Below are 15,399 nucleotides of genomic sequence, written 5' to 3'. Positions count from 1 at the left end.
GGTTGCCTTGAATGTGATATTTATCATGTTGGAATTCACCATTCTGCAATTAAACGCTATATCTGCATGATTATTTGTATTTGTCATGATAGTTAACTTAGTATTTTATATGTTGCTTACGCTGGTTTGTTCTCAGATAACCTTTATCAGTTATGTTTGTGATAAAGAGTATATCTTATCCTAGACCAAATGTAAAACTATGTTTTGTTCTGGAATGTAACTGGAAAGTTGTAAAAAGCAGGGTCATCTTAGATTTGAGAACAACACATAATCTATTTATGGTTTCAACATTCTTTTACTCTCTTTTCTGCTGTGTCTTTTTTTGCCACTCTCTCTCTCGCTCTCTCTCTCTCTCGAGCAGCATATAGATAAAGTCTGAATCTTATAGCATATATAGTAAATCTTAAGAAAATCAGATGTCCTTAGTATGAATGTTAATGCATCAAAGGTATTAAAAATCAACTACAACCCTCACTGTTCAGGAGAGTGAGAATGTCTTACTTCTCCCAAACACAACAGCAGCGCAGACAAATACATGCTTTACAGTCCCTTGATAATAATCAGTACTTTACCTGTGACTGAAGTGCGAGGTGTGCGTTTGGAAAAACTCTTGACAGCCAGACTCTGGCCACGTTGCTTGCGTCTCCAGGCTGTGCGACACTTTGAGTCAATGCTTTGCTTGATGCGGTACCAGTCTGACTCTGTGATGCCAAATTTGTGGAACAAGTGACCTGTTGGGGCATGGAAAGGTCAAAAGTCATCACATATTGTATCATTACGGTAATAATTATGAGTGTATCACAACCACAAATTGACATGTCCCAAGGCTATCTCCTTTCCAGTGTTTCAATGTCCTTTCACCTTTGATTTTCTTGCTTTGACAATTGGTGGAGGAAACAAGAAAGTCACGTATACACAACGACAATGTCAGATACACAATTTACAGGTGAAATGTTGTTTTATAATAAATGTTGAAGAACGTGTATTTGCATAAAAATATGTATGTAGTAGGCTTGTTGGTATGCTTCGTTCGTCTTTATAACAGAATACAATAAAATTACCTGCATAAAGCACATACACTCTTTGCAATAATATTTACAGGATACAGAAATTGGAAGAGATTTAATGCCAGCTTTACCACACAATAAAATAAAGCAACAGATTACTGCAATAGAATAGATATAGTCTGAACATAATGAAGCTATCTGTTTGGCTACAGGAAACGGTGTTTGCATTCGGGACACTTAATCTGTAACTGATGTACACTTTAATGAAAATGGAAGGAAACAATTGTCCTGATTCTGTTTGCTTTTCCTCCATAGTCTACACCATTGGACAAGAAGTGTTAACACAGGATGGTGACTGTTCTTCATTCCTCTCTCAGTAGAGATACAGGAGATATGTGCAGGTGAGCCTGGATTCAGCTTATTTAGTGGCCGTCTACCTCAGTGCCATGAACTGTTTAAAGGGGGATGAGCCGCTTGACAGCTCATTTCTACATAAATTAACAACACGTGTAGCCTGAGGCTAGAAAATGAGAAAACGAGAGTTGAGGGGTATCAGCAGATAGTGGGATGGCAGCGTACGGCAGCCATTTCACACCTGATGGGTCCTGTACAGACAGGCATGGCAGGTGCTCCTTAATTCCTTTTTTTCAGGCTGGAAGAATGAGTCACCCAAAAGTCACATGGTAATGCTCCAGCCTCTGCATACCTCTATGTCAGGCCAAATCTGCATGTAACTACACACACCCACACTGCTGAGAGGAAATACGGGTAACCAAGTACACAAACACTTGTGTAAAGCCATTGGGGATGTTCACTAAAACCGCCTGCAGGGGGCACAAGATGAACTCTGTAGAATAGGCTACAGCTAACAGAGCCCCACTTTAAAATATTATACGAGCCATGTAAATATAGTATATGGCCATAGGACTTTCATAAATATCCATCTGTCTACCACCATAACCTTGAGTCTGCTTAATCAGGAATCAAAGGGTTCACTGAATTGAGGGTGACTCCATTAGGATCTTTCTACCAGACATGTGCTTGTCATTTAGAGTCTGGTATGTTATAAAATGTGTTGCACATTAATGCGTGTGTGTGCAGTGATGAATGCATGTTGTTGTAACCCACCTTGGGAATACAGACTGCAGTCTATTTCTGTGTTCAATTCAGTACCGCTTTCTAATGGAACACGGATGAAATGTGGGAAGGTCTCAGAGAGTTCATTTATTGGAGGGGGTTTAAACTCCAGCTGAGTGACATTTATTATTATAATTTAAATTTTGCAGAAATCATGTATGAATCACGTGATTAACATCAGTTACTAGACACTGCCTTGGCAGTTATTAGTGGGTGGCATTGCCAACTAAGTCATCACAAACTTGCAAGTTCAAACACCTCAGAAACACCTGACAAGGACTCAAGGGGTAAAACAACAAAATGTCAGCTCCTATGCATACTTTTAAGGATATTCTTTTTCTGGCTTTACCTCTGAGGCTCGAGAGGGTCTGTCAGTTCTGGTAGCTGGTACATAAAAAGACGCATTTTGAAAACTGGCTTGTCATGCAGTAATGTTTACCACCAGGTACTATCACTGTCTATAACCTATCACAAAGTGAAGCAGTTGGCATGAAATTGATACGCTTGTCAATACTAGATGGACAGGACTTACAGCGAATGCCATAGATCATTAGCGGATCCAGCTGCTTCTTGCCATGTTTTCCCTGCCCTGAGAGATTTGACATGGCTTGGACCTCTCGATGGAACAGGTAGTCCAACAGCGTCAGTGCCATCTTCTCTGCTGTACGGCAGTTTGTGCTGATATGAAGCATGTCAGCTGGAGACACCGGGCAACGAACTCGCATCTCTGGGTTGTTCTCATCACCCAACCAGGTGCCCTCTGGATAATCATCTAGAGGACGGAGGAGGAACATTTCTTCAACCACAGCTACACAGCTCTCTTTCAACAAATCTGTAGTTTGTTAATAATAATAATAATAATAATAATAATAATAATGATGAACAATATGTAAATTCCAATTAAATTCTACCTTTCCTTCACTGAAGAAAAGCAAAATATATCCACTCTACAAAATGTATTGATTCACAGGTTGAGTGTGAATCAATACTCAATCCATACTACACTGGTACAGGCACCAAGACTCTGTACCGTGTAATACAATAGCACACCCATGTGGCAATAAAGACGAACTACGTAAAAAATGGGCAAACCTGTCTTATTATTAAAGATATTAAAAGGCAGAATATGTGGTTTGGCTGTTCGCTCACAGCATATGTTAGCTCTTAAGCTCACCACACAAACAAAGTCACAAACAAAGCATGAGACACACTGTTCTGAACACCACATGGTACTATCTAGCTAATGCTGACTAACATTATTTTATCATGGTAACCCACAGCTGCAAATAAATGAACAATAGTTTGCCTTTGAAGATAACCAAGAACTTCCCAAGTCCACTGCAAATGACCAAACCAACAATCACCGAAAAAATAACAACAATGTGGACTTCATTTAGGTTCGCACAATTACAAGTGAACCATTGTCTCTAAGGCTCAGCCAGAACCACTGAGTAAAGCTACTGAAAACATGAATGACCAATCAGAACATTTATCAGTACAGTCTGAGACAGAACCACAGGGACATGAATGACACATCAGCACAGTTTGCTTTCCATTCAATATGGAAACAAGTTAGCCACATTAGACAAGTGCAATTAAAAGCAGTTATTTAAAGTAGTTATAAACAATTTAATGTGGGATAATTATCTTCATAATATATTACAACTGCCTACTGCATTATAGAGTTGAAACAGAGGACTGCCACTGCTGCTTTGTTATTTGTGAGATAGGCATTGTTCCCCTGCTAGTGCTGAGAAATCATGAAAGAATTGGAAGTCATGTTGACAGTCTAAATAAAGCAAAGAGAGTTTTGTTGTTGACTTAGCAGATGTAAGACTTGTGTTTCCTTTGGCTGACTGTAGAGATTTGGGCCAAGGTGGTAATCATTCTCTATACCAGGAAAAAAATTTGATTTTGAAACCAATAAACCTGTAACTTTTACTTGTAATTGTATGTATATACACATGTGAGAAGTACAGACTAAAAGAGAACAAGGGCAATAACACATACATTATGTAGTAGAGTATGTGTTTTCTATGTGTCTATATCAACAGCATGGAGTCATACCTTCTGAATTGAGTGTGATGAGTGTGACATTTTGGCCATTTTGCGCGTTGCTTGAATGGCCACCATTGGAAACAGAGTCACTGGCCTCTGAGCCGCTCTCCTGTTCCTCCTGACTCTCCTCAGGGCCCGGCACCTTTACCAGGATTGTGTTCTGCCGCCGCCTTGTCACAGTGCTGAAAAGAAGCACAAATATACAATCAGCAGGTCAAACATACAAAAAAATCAGATTCCGTACAGTCCTCTGTTGCTAAGACTGGAAATTGGGGAATTGGACATTTGTTTACTTTTGCCCAACAGTGAACATGGCAATGTTTATGAGGCACTGTGTTGGAAAGGATTATAACATTTCTCACTAAACATACTGCATAGTGTCAATGTGAGCCACTCACTTGCTTAGCAGGTTCTCTAGCGGGGTGTCCTCTTGGCTAGAGCCCTTTGGGTGTTCACTGCTCACTATCACATTTGTTTGTGGAACAACACTGAAAGAGAAGTTGAAAACAAATTGATTGATTAACTGCCACATGTTTGTGTGGTTTGCACAGTCTAAACTAAGCCTAAGTGACCTGGTTCTGCTAGTCCCTATAATCACAATACAGCTTTGTCAAATGACTAAAAGGACCTTTGCCCTCTAAAAAAATTACACCTACTTCATTGGACTGCACTCCACGCCTGAATGGACACAATTTTTAAACGGCTCAAAAGGTGAATGTGGGCAAACACTTTTAACTTACCATCGCACTTTGTTCCAAGTTTGAGTGGCCCCCTGAGGCGACCCTGCAATCATAGGAACCTGGATAGGACTCTTGGCACAGGGTACCATGCTGTCCAGTTTGCGTCCAAGGGCTTTGCATGTGGCATCCAGAGCCTGTAACTTTGACTCAATTCCCTCCAACCGGTGGCTGATTGATGTGGTGAATGAAACCAAGAAGTTCTGGGAAGAGAATAAGATTTTGAATGTGTAATTTATCGCTGGAATTGTTATTTTTAATCCAGTAATTGTAAAAAAAAAAATTATAAAAATGTACGTGCTTTACACAGTGTCCATTATACAGAGCTGTTACCTTGATAAAATGTATGTCTTGGTTGTTGCTGTTGCTCTCTTGACTGTTACTTAATTTCCTCTTTTTCTTCTGAGGCCTTTCTTCATCGTCCTCATGACTGTCCAGCATGTCTGGCATGAATCATATACAGAGACACGCTTGAAACTAAATTAACAGACTTTTTTTTTTCTTTTTCTTTTTTTTATTAATATCACCCTGAAATGTCCAGATCAAAGCTATGTCCCTGTTCCAATCCACAGCAATAGTACCGATCATCCACTGATACTGAACCTGAACCCCATATAGTGTTTATTATACACATTCAAAACAACAGTTAGAGTTATTGATTAAATGCCCATGATTAATAGTGCTGCACTTGCTTAATTCAGAACCTAACCACATCTGGTGAAAAAGAGAAGAGAATGTTTATATCCAGTAATTCACTATACAGTACACTGATCAGAATAGACAGAAAAATAATAGGTTTTCATATTGCTTCATAGGACTCCTTACCTGTACGGTCATTCTGGTTAAAGTCCTCCACTGTAATTTGCACAATTTCATCCAGCTCTTGCTCAGACATTGTTCACAGCTGAAATTTAAAAAAAAGACAGCAAAAATATTTCTTTACTGACATGCTACTAGAAGGCAGAATAGCTTTATGTTGTGTCAGTTCCACTTAAAATATTACGTGTCACACAACTGAAGTCATCTCAAACAATATATACTGCATTTAATTTGTTTGTATGATTCAGGGATGTTTAAAAAAGTGTCATACAGAAATAATTTACCTCTGGCCAAGAATACAACTGATCAATGTGAATGTAACACTATACTTTGTCATGGGTAATGTTTAGACTCTGTTATGAGGTATGATTGCCATATGTACTATATACTGCTGCTTTTTAATCACATTATAATGCTGTTTGTCTGTTTTTTATCTTGTCTGTACTAACCTTTCCAGGAACTGCATACGATACGACTGCTACAATAAAAGCGCTTGTCTGTACACCACTGATATCCCATTTGTCTCCATGTCCTACCAATATGATGTACCTCCACTGTAGTAAGAAAGAGTTGTGATGTAATTGTATTTGCTTTTGATTGTACAATCAGTATTTTGTGTTCCATGATAATTGTACAGACATCTACAAATTAAACACAAACATGAGTAAACATTCATTTCTGTGCATCAAATCAATGAACAAAATCCCCTTTCTTGTCTAATTACTATGCATTTAAGTCTACCATAGTTTTTATTTGCGCTTTCATCTGAATTCATTTAGCCTCTTTAGGTACATAACATTGTAAGCATGAGTGTGACAGCTGAATTTTACAGGTTCTAAATTGGAGGGAGTAAAATTCACAGGCCAGTATAAAAGTATCCACCCAAGATAGTTTTTTTGCTTTGTTTTTAATAACAATTCTGATTGATACAATGTCAGTCACCTTATGGAATCACAATGAAAATAAAATTTCTTTATAGAGTTTATGTAATACATGTAAGGATACATGACTACATCAACAACTTCAATTACCAGTCAAATACGAATGCATTGTAAATACTGTACTTTTATGATCTAAATATTTACAGGGACATGTCTCTTCAGAAAAGAGAGACAACTCAGATACAACTACAAGTAAGGGGACAGTGACGGTGTGTTTATTAGTCTGAGAGTTCAGGTATCCAGAGATCATGTACAAGCTTCCCCTTGGGTTAATTCCTCTAGTTGTATATCCATGGTAAATTGCAAATTTCAGTCCAACCTGAATTAATGTGGGCAATTTCGTGAGAATAATGAAAAACGTGTCATTGTGAAGCATAGCAACTAAATTTATACTGGAAAAGCGGTCCGCGTGTTATTAACTAACGGGTGATATTGCTAGCGTTAGCTCCGATTATATGAGGAAAAGGGGGTACAGTGCAGCTGTTCTGGATAAACCCTGCTTCCCTGGATGCTACCTTCTTGGCTGCTACGACCATGAAAATGTCACATAGAGTTGGTAAAGTCGTGCTAGCCTGGCTAACTGCGTTTTGACTGGCACTCCACTGTTAACGTTACGGCTAGGTAGCTAATTGGGCGGGGGTCTCATAACGATATTAGGCATGGGCAAAAGAAAACAAAAACTGACGTAATTTGGGTATTTCAGTAATTTCAAAAAATGTACCCCAGCTGACATTGTTACTATCGTGTTTCAGCGGAAAATCTGTTCCATTTCGCATTAGCTAACTAGCATGAACAGGAACAGACTAGCTAATGTTAGCCGGCGCTTCAAAATCGGATTTGCGTGCTAACGTTAAAGCTAAAGTATGGGTAAGGAGTCGCTGTTTAAGCTAGCGTGGTGATTAGCATGCTAGTGGGGCCTAAAGGCCGTCGAAATGCAATGCAAAAATCGTAAACTGTTGGAAGAAATAATAATAAAATCTGATTTTGATTCAGCTTCTTTCCCCCAGTGCTGGCACACAACACATGTACCGTGTAAGATTGGGTTATATTACCGTGTGAATGATGAATTCTCGTGTTGTTTGTAGAGATTTCGATAACGGCGCCGTTCCTCGCGAGAGATGAGCCCCTGCCTTCGCGTGTTCCTCACATGGAAGGTTCCTCACTCATTGCTGGGATCCCAGGCTCAGACAAGAGGAGTGTGCCGCCAATAGTCAACACAGATGAAACAACACGCAAAGTCATCAGCAGATATAACGTTAGTTACTGTACATCTTGTACCATTGTAAAAGGTGGAAACTTTGGCACTGAGACGTATTGAGCTGTTTAGCTAATTGTTTCATATTAATAATCTAAAAATGGCTTTGGCAGAAATCATCGCACTTTCACCAAACAACGTTACGTTACCATGAAAGGAACAAACGAGTATCTGTAAGCGATGGTTTTATGAGTAACGGTTTTTGAATAGTAATTCTGAATGCAAAGGTGCCATAGAAGAACTTATGAGTTTGGCAACGCCCCTAATGTTGGTTATAACCTGGTCACACAGATTCCCGCAGTTGTCACCGGTTGTTACCTGAAACTGGTTGGCAAATCAATTTGGACTGTCGAGGATTAAATTTCATGTAACTCGTAATATTTTTCAGATGTTTTAACCACTCACACCAAGACTATTCAGCGTTTGGTATGACCGAGAGGGTATTTTATTCTGTGACCAGCTGATCAGAGAGGAATTGAACCAAGTATCTTTTGATCCGTAGTCCTGTTTCCCAGGACCGATAAAAAATTGCATGAAATACACATACATGCTGGTATACATCCTGGATACCAACTGTTGCCCTGGCAGGCGCTATAGGACTATCAAAGCATGGACCACCAGACTCAAGGACTGTTTATTTCCCTGAGCCTTGAGCCAAGCACACTTAACTCTGATAAGCATTAAATCTAGAAAGTGCAAGAAAATGTAATGAAGTAAAGTGTACGATAAATAACAAACCCCAACACAATCCCCATCATCATCCCCACCCCACTCACTCACACACACACACACACACACACATACACATATACAAATGTGCACTAACTTTGACCCAACCCCGCTCTTCACTTTGTCTCGCCCATTTAAAAACTGTGTTCTGTCCTATTTGTTAGTCCTCTGTTTATTTCTCATATGTTGACATTAAAAAAATAATAATTTTGTATTCATGTGCAGTGAGATTTCCCTTTAAGGGGACGAGTGGAGCCAAGCCATTACCAAAATAAAAATAAAATAGACATTAAAGATTCAAACAGAAATTTAAAGAAGCTTGTTTTTTTTCCATTACCTAATTTCTCCAGCAGAGCCCTCCATTTACTGACTGAGTCTCAGACTCTCCGCTATAGGCTACCAGTTGCCAAAGTACTGAAGATGTGATAGAGGCTTTCCCTCTCCTATTTTCTCTTCCTGTATTGTTGAGTGGTGTGAGGAACAGCTTGACTGGATGTCTATACATGAGTTGATGGTGGCGTTGCTGAAGGTAATGGGAAGTTGAAGAACATCATCTGTGAGGTTCCAAGTGCCGCCATCACTTCATATGTTGTCCCCAGTTATCCAAATTTTCTGGCAATTCAGTTCTCCATAAAGTGACGCCCAAAAGGACCTTCCTGGGGGCAGAGTTAATGCTTGTATGTAATTCCTGATGTACTTATTTGAGAATTTACTCTATGTAATGTCAACTTCTAGTTGGGGAATATTAAATGGATCGATCATTGAACCCTCGATTACTGAACCTCTATGAAGCTGCAGCACACCCCTTGTGTATGATTAGCCATGAAGTGGTGGGTTAATAATAATAGAATAAATAGGCTAATGACAGTAATAGTATAATTTAGCATGGCCACTAAAATCTGTCATTGTAAAACTGGCTAGCAGAACAGTTTTCAACTACATCCTCAAGTTCAGTTTTCTTTTAAGGTTTTGGCCATAGGACCTCTCAACTCAGCACCAGAACATATCAATACTGAAACAAACAGTTTAACCATATACTGTATATTGTGGGGCATAGTTCTTCTGCTCAGGTCTTTGGTGGAACCTTGAGAACCAAACTGTTTTTTGTCGTGGGATAAATGTCCACTATTCTGCTCTCACTTTGGTACAATTGGTATAATCGTACTTTTATCTTGGTTAAAATAAAAATAATAAAATTTTGCAAGTCAGTAACATGTGTGTTCTCTGTTAGTATAGAATATGGACAGATTAATCCAATATCATGTTTCAGCTTGTCAGAGGCAGATGACACAAGCTCTTGATGGGAAAATGTTTTGTGCTATGGTGAACGGGGTGGGACGTCTGTCGATCACCTGTTGCTGTAAGCATAAAGGCTGCCGAGTCACGTGCCTATCTTGCAGGCGATTTCAGTACTATCCGGTTCAAGGATATAAAAAGAGCGCTTCATAGTAGGAAGGATTTTCTATTGGCGCGTCCGCTTTTCAGAAATCAGCAGAGTGCGAGGAGGAGGCGAGACGACCACCATGAAGTTCTGTGCAAAGCAAACTGTCTTCTGTCTAATGTCTGTTTTATGTCTCAGCGTTGCTGTAGACCCACTTGGTAAGTTGGAGAAAATTAAGTTCTTTGCACAGCGATAACAAGTAGAAAGTGTTGCTTTTAGATCTGACTGCATTATCTGAATAACATACTCTAGCTGCAGTATTGTTTGAATGTGTTTTTTATAGGACTGAATCCCTTGTTTTGCTCCGTGCTGTGATTAACAACGCCCCTTAGCTGTTCTAATATTACTGTGAAACACGGTCTGCTGAGGTTTATATTCCACATTACTAATCGGCGTTACCTTACACCTACTTGCTGGCAATATGCTGTGTCCAAAGGTGAAAAATTAAGTTAATTATTCAGGATAAGCCTTTTAAATGCTGTCTTTATGGGGATGACTGTGTGTGTTCAAACCTTATGTGGGTGTAAAAGTATCACAATTGAGAATTCTCTTAGAGAATGTCTTTTTCCTCTTTCGTAATCTTGTGCTTTTTTAGCTTTAGCAATCATTTCTGTTGTCCACGCGCGCGCGCGCACACACACACACGCACACACACACACACACATACATACACAAACATACACTACACACACACACACACACACACACACACACACACGCTCCATTGCATATAAAACTGCATTCAGTGTGTCAAAGTTGAATCAAGGTGTTGCTCTGTAACCTGAACAGTAAACACAGTTTGAATGGATGAGCGTTTTCCAGTTTAACTTGATTTTAGTTTAATTTTTAGTTTAGATTTAGCTGAAAACTAGTTGTGCTACCATAATAGAGTTGCAACGAACAATTATTCATTGTTTTTTCTATCATTACAATATTTATTTTCTTATCTGTCAGTATTTTTGGTTAATCATTAATTGTATATAATTTAATTACTACAAATACTAAAAAATGTAATCATGAAGGAAACTGTTCCAGAGACCAAGATGACATCTTCAAATTGTTTGTTTGGCAGTTTTCCTTAATTAATGACTGAAACAATGAAAATTGTTGTTGATTAGTTTATGGCTGATCAACTAACTGATTAATGAACTATTTATTCCAGTCCTAGTCAGTTACATGAATTTGAACTAGTTACACAGACAGTATGGCAAAATTGGAGATGGGAAAAATATATCTTGTGGCTAAAATCAAATGGAAAGTTTTTGTATTTTCTAAGACTAGCTAATTTGTCAGTTGCACACAATTTTGTAAACACAAACCGCAAAAGATCTTGAACTGATAAATTGTGAGATGTCACATTATGATTCTCACTCAGTCCTAATATCCTGACAGCACCTGAAGTCCACACAAAGCTCGGGAGCCTGAGAGGTGGGTATGTGAGTGTAAAGGAGAAGGAGACTGGAGTCTATGCCTACCTGGGTGTCCCATTTGCCAAGCCACCCATAGGCCCTGCTCTGAGACTGGCTGCACCTCAGCCTGTAGAGGGATGGGAAGGAGTGAGAGACGCTACCAAGCAGCCGCCCATGTAAGGCATCCATCCAGAATCGTGCTTGCACACAACAGTTGTGGGAATCATGTCCAATACTTAATGATTTTTTTAAAAATCGAATTTTCAGGTGTGTTCAGCCTAGACAGGTGACAATAGATCTCCTTGATAAATTTGGCGCCATCGTGACAGATATTCCAGACATTTCAGAAGACTGTCTTTACCTCAACATCTACACTCCGTCAAACAGAGCTCTTGATGCCAAGCTTCCAGTAAGTGATCTCCGTTTGGAGTAATGCTGTTCTGTTACAGAGGTTCAGCTGCAGAAGTTGGTTTAATTGCTTTTAAAGTATTCCTAATGGCAGTTTGAATAATGATGCCTATACGCAGAGCCAGACTGGAATGGGATTACCTCAAAATATCCAGTCCTGTTTTGTCACCATGAGTTTCAGGATTTAGTCGGATTGAAGGCTCTTTGTGTTGGTGTAGTTTGATTGAAATTCTTATGAGGTGAGCTCAGTTAGAATAAAGTAAAAATGTTGTTTCTACTTCATGGAAAAAATAAGGGTCTTTCTTTACTTTAAAAGGTCATGGTCTGGATTCATGGTGGAGGATTTTCTATAGGGTCAGCCTCCATTTATGATGGCTCCGCCCTGGCTGCTCACCAAGATGTGGTTGTGGTTTTGATCCAGTACCGCTTGGGACTTCTGGGCTTTCTCAGGTAAAAAAACAAAAACACTCAAGTTACTAAGCACAGAATATACAATTATTATTTACATTCTGTCACTTTTGGCCTGTACCGCATTTGAACAAAAATTCAAAATTGGGTAATTTTACCAGCTGGTGTGAACGCAGCCTGGTAGACGATAATTGTATGTTCTTACAGCACTGGAGATGAGCACATGTCCGGGAACTTTGGAATGCTGGACCAGGTAGAAGCTCTCAGGTGGATCCAGCAGCACATTCACAACTTTGGTGGAGACCCAGATTTAGTTACGATATTCGGGGAGTCTGCTGGTGGAGTGAGCGTATCCCTACTGGTAAGAATCAACCTGGGTGAAGATTCCTTTCAATAAACTCAGTTTTTTTTTTGTTGCATCGCACAGTTATGTCACTGCAAAGTTACTACTGTCCACAGAACCTGTCATTTCTTCTCTCGCTTTAATTAACAGCTTCTCTCACCGTTGTCTGATGGCCTGATCCACCATGCCATTGCTGAGAGTGGCACTGCTGCAATGGATTTACTTATAGTGAATGATCCTCTACCAGTGACGCAGGTCAATTATCAATGTGCCTACTTTTGGGTGTAAACATTCTTCAGTGCACAATATTGAGACCATCATTGTATTTCTAAACTGTTGTGATTGATCCCTTATATTTCTGTCCTCAGATGATAGCAAATGTGTCTGGCTGTAGCCTGGAAAGCTCAGAGAAGATCGCCCATTGCATGAAAACCCTTGATTTTGAAACTATTTTGAAAATTGGGGAGGTGAGATGCTGTATACAAAGCTGATATAGACTGACTTGAAAGGATTAGTTGAACACAAGCTTGTAATGTCTTAATGTCTTCTGCAAGATTTCTGTGAAATGTTTGGATTTCATGTAACTGTAACTGTTTCTTTTATGCTTTTTATTCTCTCAAGGATGAAAAAGTTAGATATCCCATAAATGTCGATGGACACTTCCTGACAAAACCTGTGAATGAACTGTACCATAATCATGAAATTCTCACTGTACCATTCATGACCGGCGTTAATAATGATGAAGGGGGCTGGTTACTTACTAATGTAAGTGTGAAATGCTGAATTGTTACTGAAATTTGTGTGATTGAAGAGCTCACTGATTTCCAAATCAGCCCATGAAATTTAAATTGTCTTGTTTTGCTTCTGTGTGTCTGAAATGTTAAGCTTGTAGCTTCATCTTCTCTTAGTTCTTTGCTCCTCCAAACTGGACAGAGGGAATTGATCAGGAGCATGTCACGAACATGCTGTTAATGTTCCAATATGATGTAAGACTCACGCTGCCTGACATTACAGTATTGCCCTTCCTTATCATGCTCAAGCTTCTCTGACAGATGTGTCCCTCATTTTCTCAAGCCTTTCATCGTAGATCTGATGACACATGAATATATTGGAAACGGTGAAGATCGTGTGAAAAATAGAAATGGGTTGACTGAGATGATTGGTGATTTGTTATTTACCATTCCAGCCATTAAGACTGCTAATGCCCACAGAGGTAATTCTTTATACATGATTATGCAAATCTAATTGAGAACCTTTATTTGATATTTATCGTCCCACACTTTCATAAACACAATATAACACCCATTTGTCTGTTACCAGATGCAGGCGCCCCTGTATATCTCTATGAGTACCAGCATCCTCCCAGAATCCTGCAGGCAAAAAGGCCAAGCTTTGTTGGGAGTGACCATGGAGATGAAATCTTTGCAGTACTCGGATTCTGTTTTACAACAACCCATGTGACATTACCTGGTAAGTGTAATTTAAGAATTGCTGCATCAATAGATCACCAGATATTTGGGCTTCCTGGAGTGCAAAGTGTCTCACCAGATTGTCATTATTTTAGATGCATGCGCTGAAGAGGAGATGCGTTTTAGCAAAACCATGATGAGCTACTGGGGCAACTTTGCTCGCACAGGGTAGGAACTACTCCTCATTGTACAGTAATTTGTCATATACATGGAGATAAGACAATCTTGTTAATATTGTGTGTGTGTGTGTGTGTGTGTGTGTGTGTGTGTGTGTGTGAGTAGGTCTCCTAACAGGGAAGGCCTTGTTCACTGGCCAAAGTATGGAGCAGAAGAAGACTACCTGGCAATCGATTTAAAGGAACAGGTACCTGCTCATCACTTGAAGAAGGGGCGGTTTGTCTTCCTGACTCAGACCCTCCCAGAGAAGATCCAAGAACATAAGGAGAAAATGGAGCGCAGTGAATTGTAGAAAAGTCAGCTCAATCAATTTTTAAAAAATTGATTTCATCATGAACCACCAACAAGTCTGCCAGTAAAGCATTAGACTTGCTGTAAGACACTGAGAAACTAATAAAAATCCAGCAGTACTTACTGTAACCTTTACAAAGTACCATACATTATATGAAATTTAAAAAGGAGATCCTTTCAAAATTTAACCTGAAACCCTAAGATTTTAAAATTTCAAAGTTGAACTTAAAATGTTTGTGTGGCAGCAGTAGGGAGTTCAAAGTTAAAGTTAGCTTAGTTTGTTTTATAGTCAGTGTACATTGAACATCAATTTGAATCTAGAGCAAATCACTTCTAATAGGGAGTACTACTATAAGATCTAAACGCCCCAAAGGAAATATGTAGTAGAAAGGCATCTTAAGTCATGGGATACACGTACTGTGTGATCTGGATTCTGATACAAAATAAAAAATCTTTTGAAGGTATCCGGTTGTTTGTATCCCTGGCACACACACATACACTGACAATTGATGTGAAAGGGTTAACATGGATTATTTGAGATAATAGTTTACACTAACAACAGTGGTTTGTTGGTTTGCTATTTTGGGCTTAGCTTATTACAGGGCTTGTGTAATATAGTTCTGTTGAGCAAAGTACTACAAACTATTATGTCATCAAAATTCAACTGTGGCACTAAAGATAATCATAGTGGGTAAGAGTTTTGAATGGCTTTCTTGCACGACCACAGTGTGATACACATACAAACAACAGAAAAAATAAACAGATTTAAC

The 15,399-nt window shown here is 39.2% G+C and overlaps 2 protein-coding genes across 3 annotated transcripts in view; one reads left to right on the top strand and one right to left on the bottom strand.

The window, feature by feature from the left end:
- The window catches only part of banp (BTG3 associated nuclear protein), a 37,284-nt gene extending 29,268 nt beyond the window's left edge, over window positions 1–8,016 (bottom strand). Inside the window, exons 1-9 of one of the 2 annotated variants that reach the window (XM_056388129.1) lie at window positions 7,752–8,016; window positions 6,208–6,312; window positions 5,765–5,843; window positions 5,273–5,382; window positions 4,943–5,142; window positions 4,601–4,690; window positions 4,212–4,384; window positions 2,677–2,916; window positions 573–731 (exon numbers count right to left, since the gene is read on the bottom strand). In XM_056388129.1, coding sequence (XP_056244104.1) covers window positions 573–731; window positions 2,677–2,916; window positions 4,212–4,384; window positions 4,601–4,690; window positions 4,943–5,142; window positions 5,273–5,382; window positions 5,765–5,834 — 1,042 coding nt within the window. In that variant the 5' untranslated portion in view covers window positions 5,835–5,843; window positions 6,208–6,312; window positions 7,752–8,016. The remainder of the gene's footprint in view (window positions 1–572; window positions 732–2,676; window positions 2,917–4,211; window positions 4,385–4,600; window positions 4,691–4,942; window positions 5,143–5,272; window positions 5,383–5,764; window positions 5,844–6,207; window positions 6,313–7,751) is intronic. The other variant, XM_056388128.1, reaches the window with a different exon arrangement.
- A 2,074-nt stretch (window positions 8,017–10,090) lies between these two features.
- LOC130176293 (fatty acyl-CoA hydrolase precursor, medium chain-like) lies at window positions 10,091–15,093 on the top strand. Its single transcript, XM_056387294.1, has 13 exons — window positions 10,091–10,282; window positions 11,517–11,709; window positions 11,801–11,942; window positions 12,258–12,391; window positions 12,557–12,710; window positions 12,843–12,947; window positions 13,061–13,159; window positions 13,314–13,457; window positions 13,601–13,678; window positions 13,767–13,905; window positions 14,013–14,162; window positions 14,257–14,329; window positions 14,444–15,093. The coding sequence occupies exons 1-13, from the start codon at window positions 10,207–10,209 to the stop codon at window positions 14,628–14,630; spliced, it is 1,674 nt and encodes a 557-aa protein (XP_056243269.1). The 5' UTR covers window positions 10,091–10,206; the 3' UTR covers window positions 14,631–15,093.
- Window positions 15,094–15,399: the final 306 nt, after the last annotated feature.

Source organism: Seriola aureovittata, chromosome 10 (assembly GCF_021018895.1).
Source record: "Seriola aureovittata isolate HTS-2021-v1 ecotype China chromosome 10, ASM2101889v1, whole genome shotgun sequence".
NCBI classification, from domain to species: Eukaryota; Metazoa; Chordata; class Actinopteri; order Carangiformes; family Carangidae; genus Seriola; species Seriola aureovittata.
The sequence above is the reverse complement of the archived record's forward strand: the minus strand, read 5'-3'. Positions and strand labels throughout refer to the sequence as shown.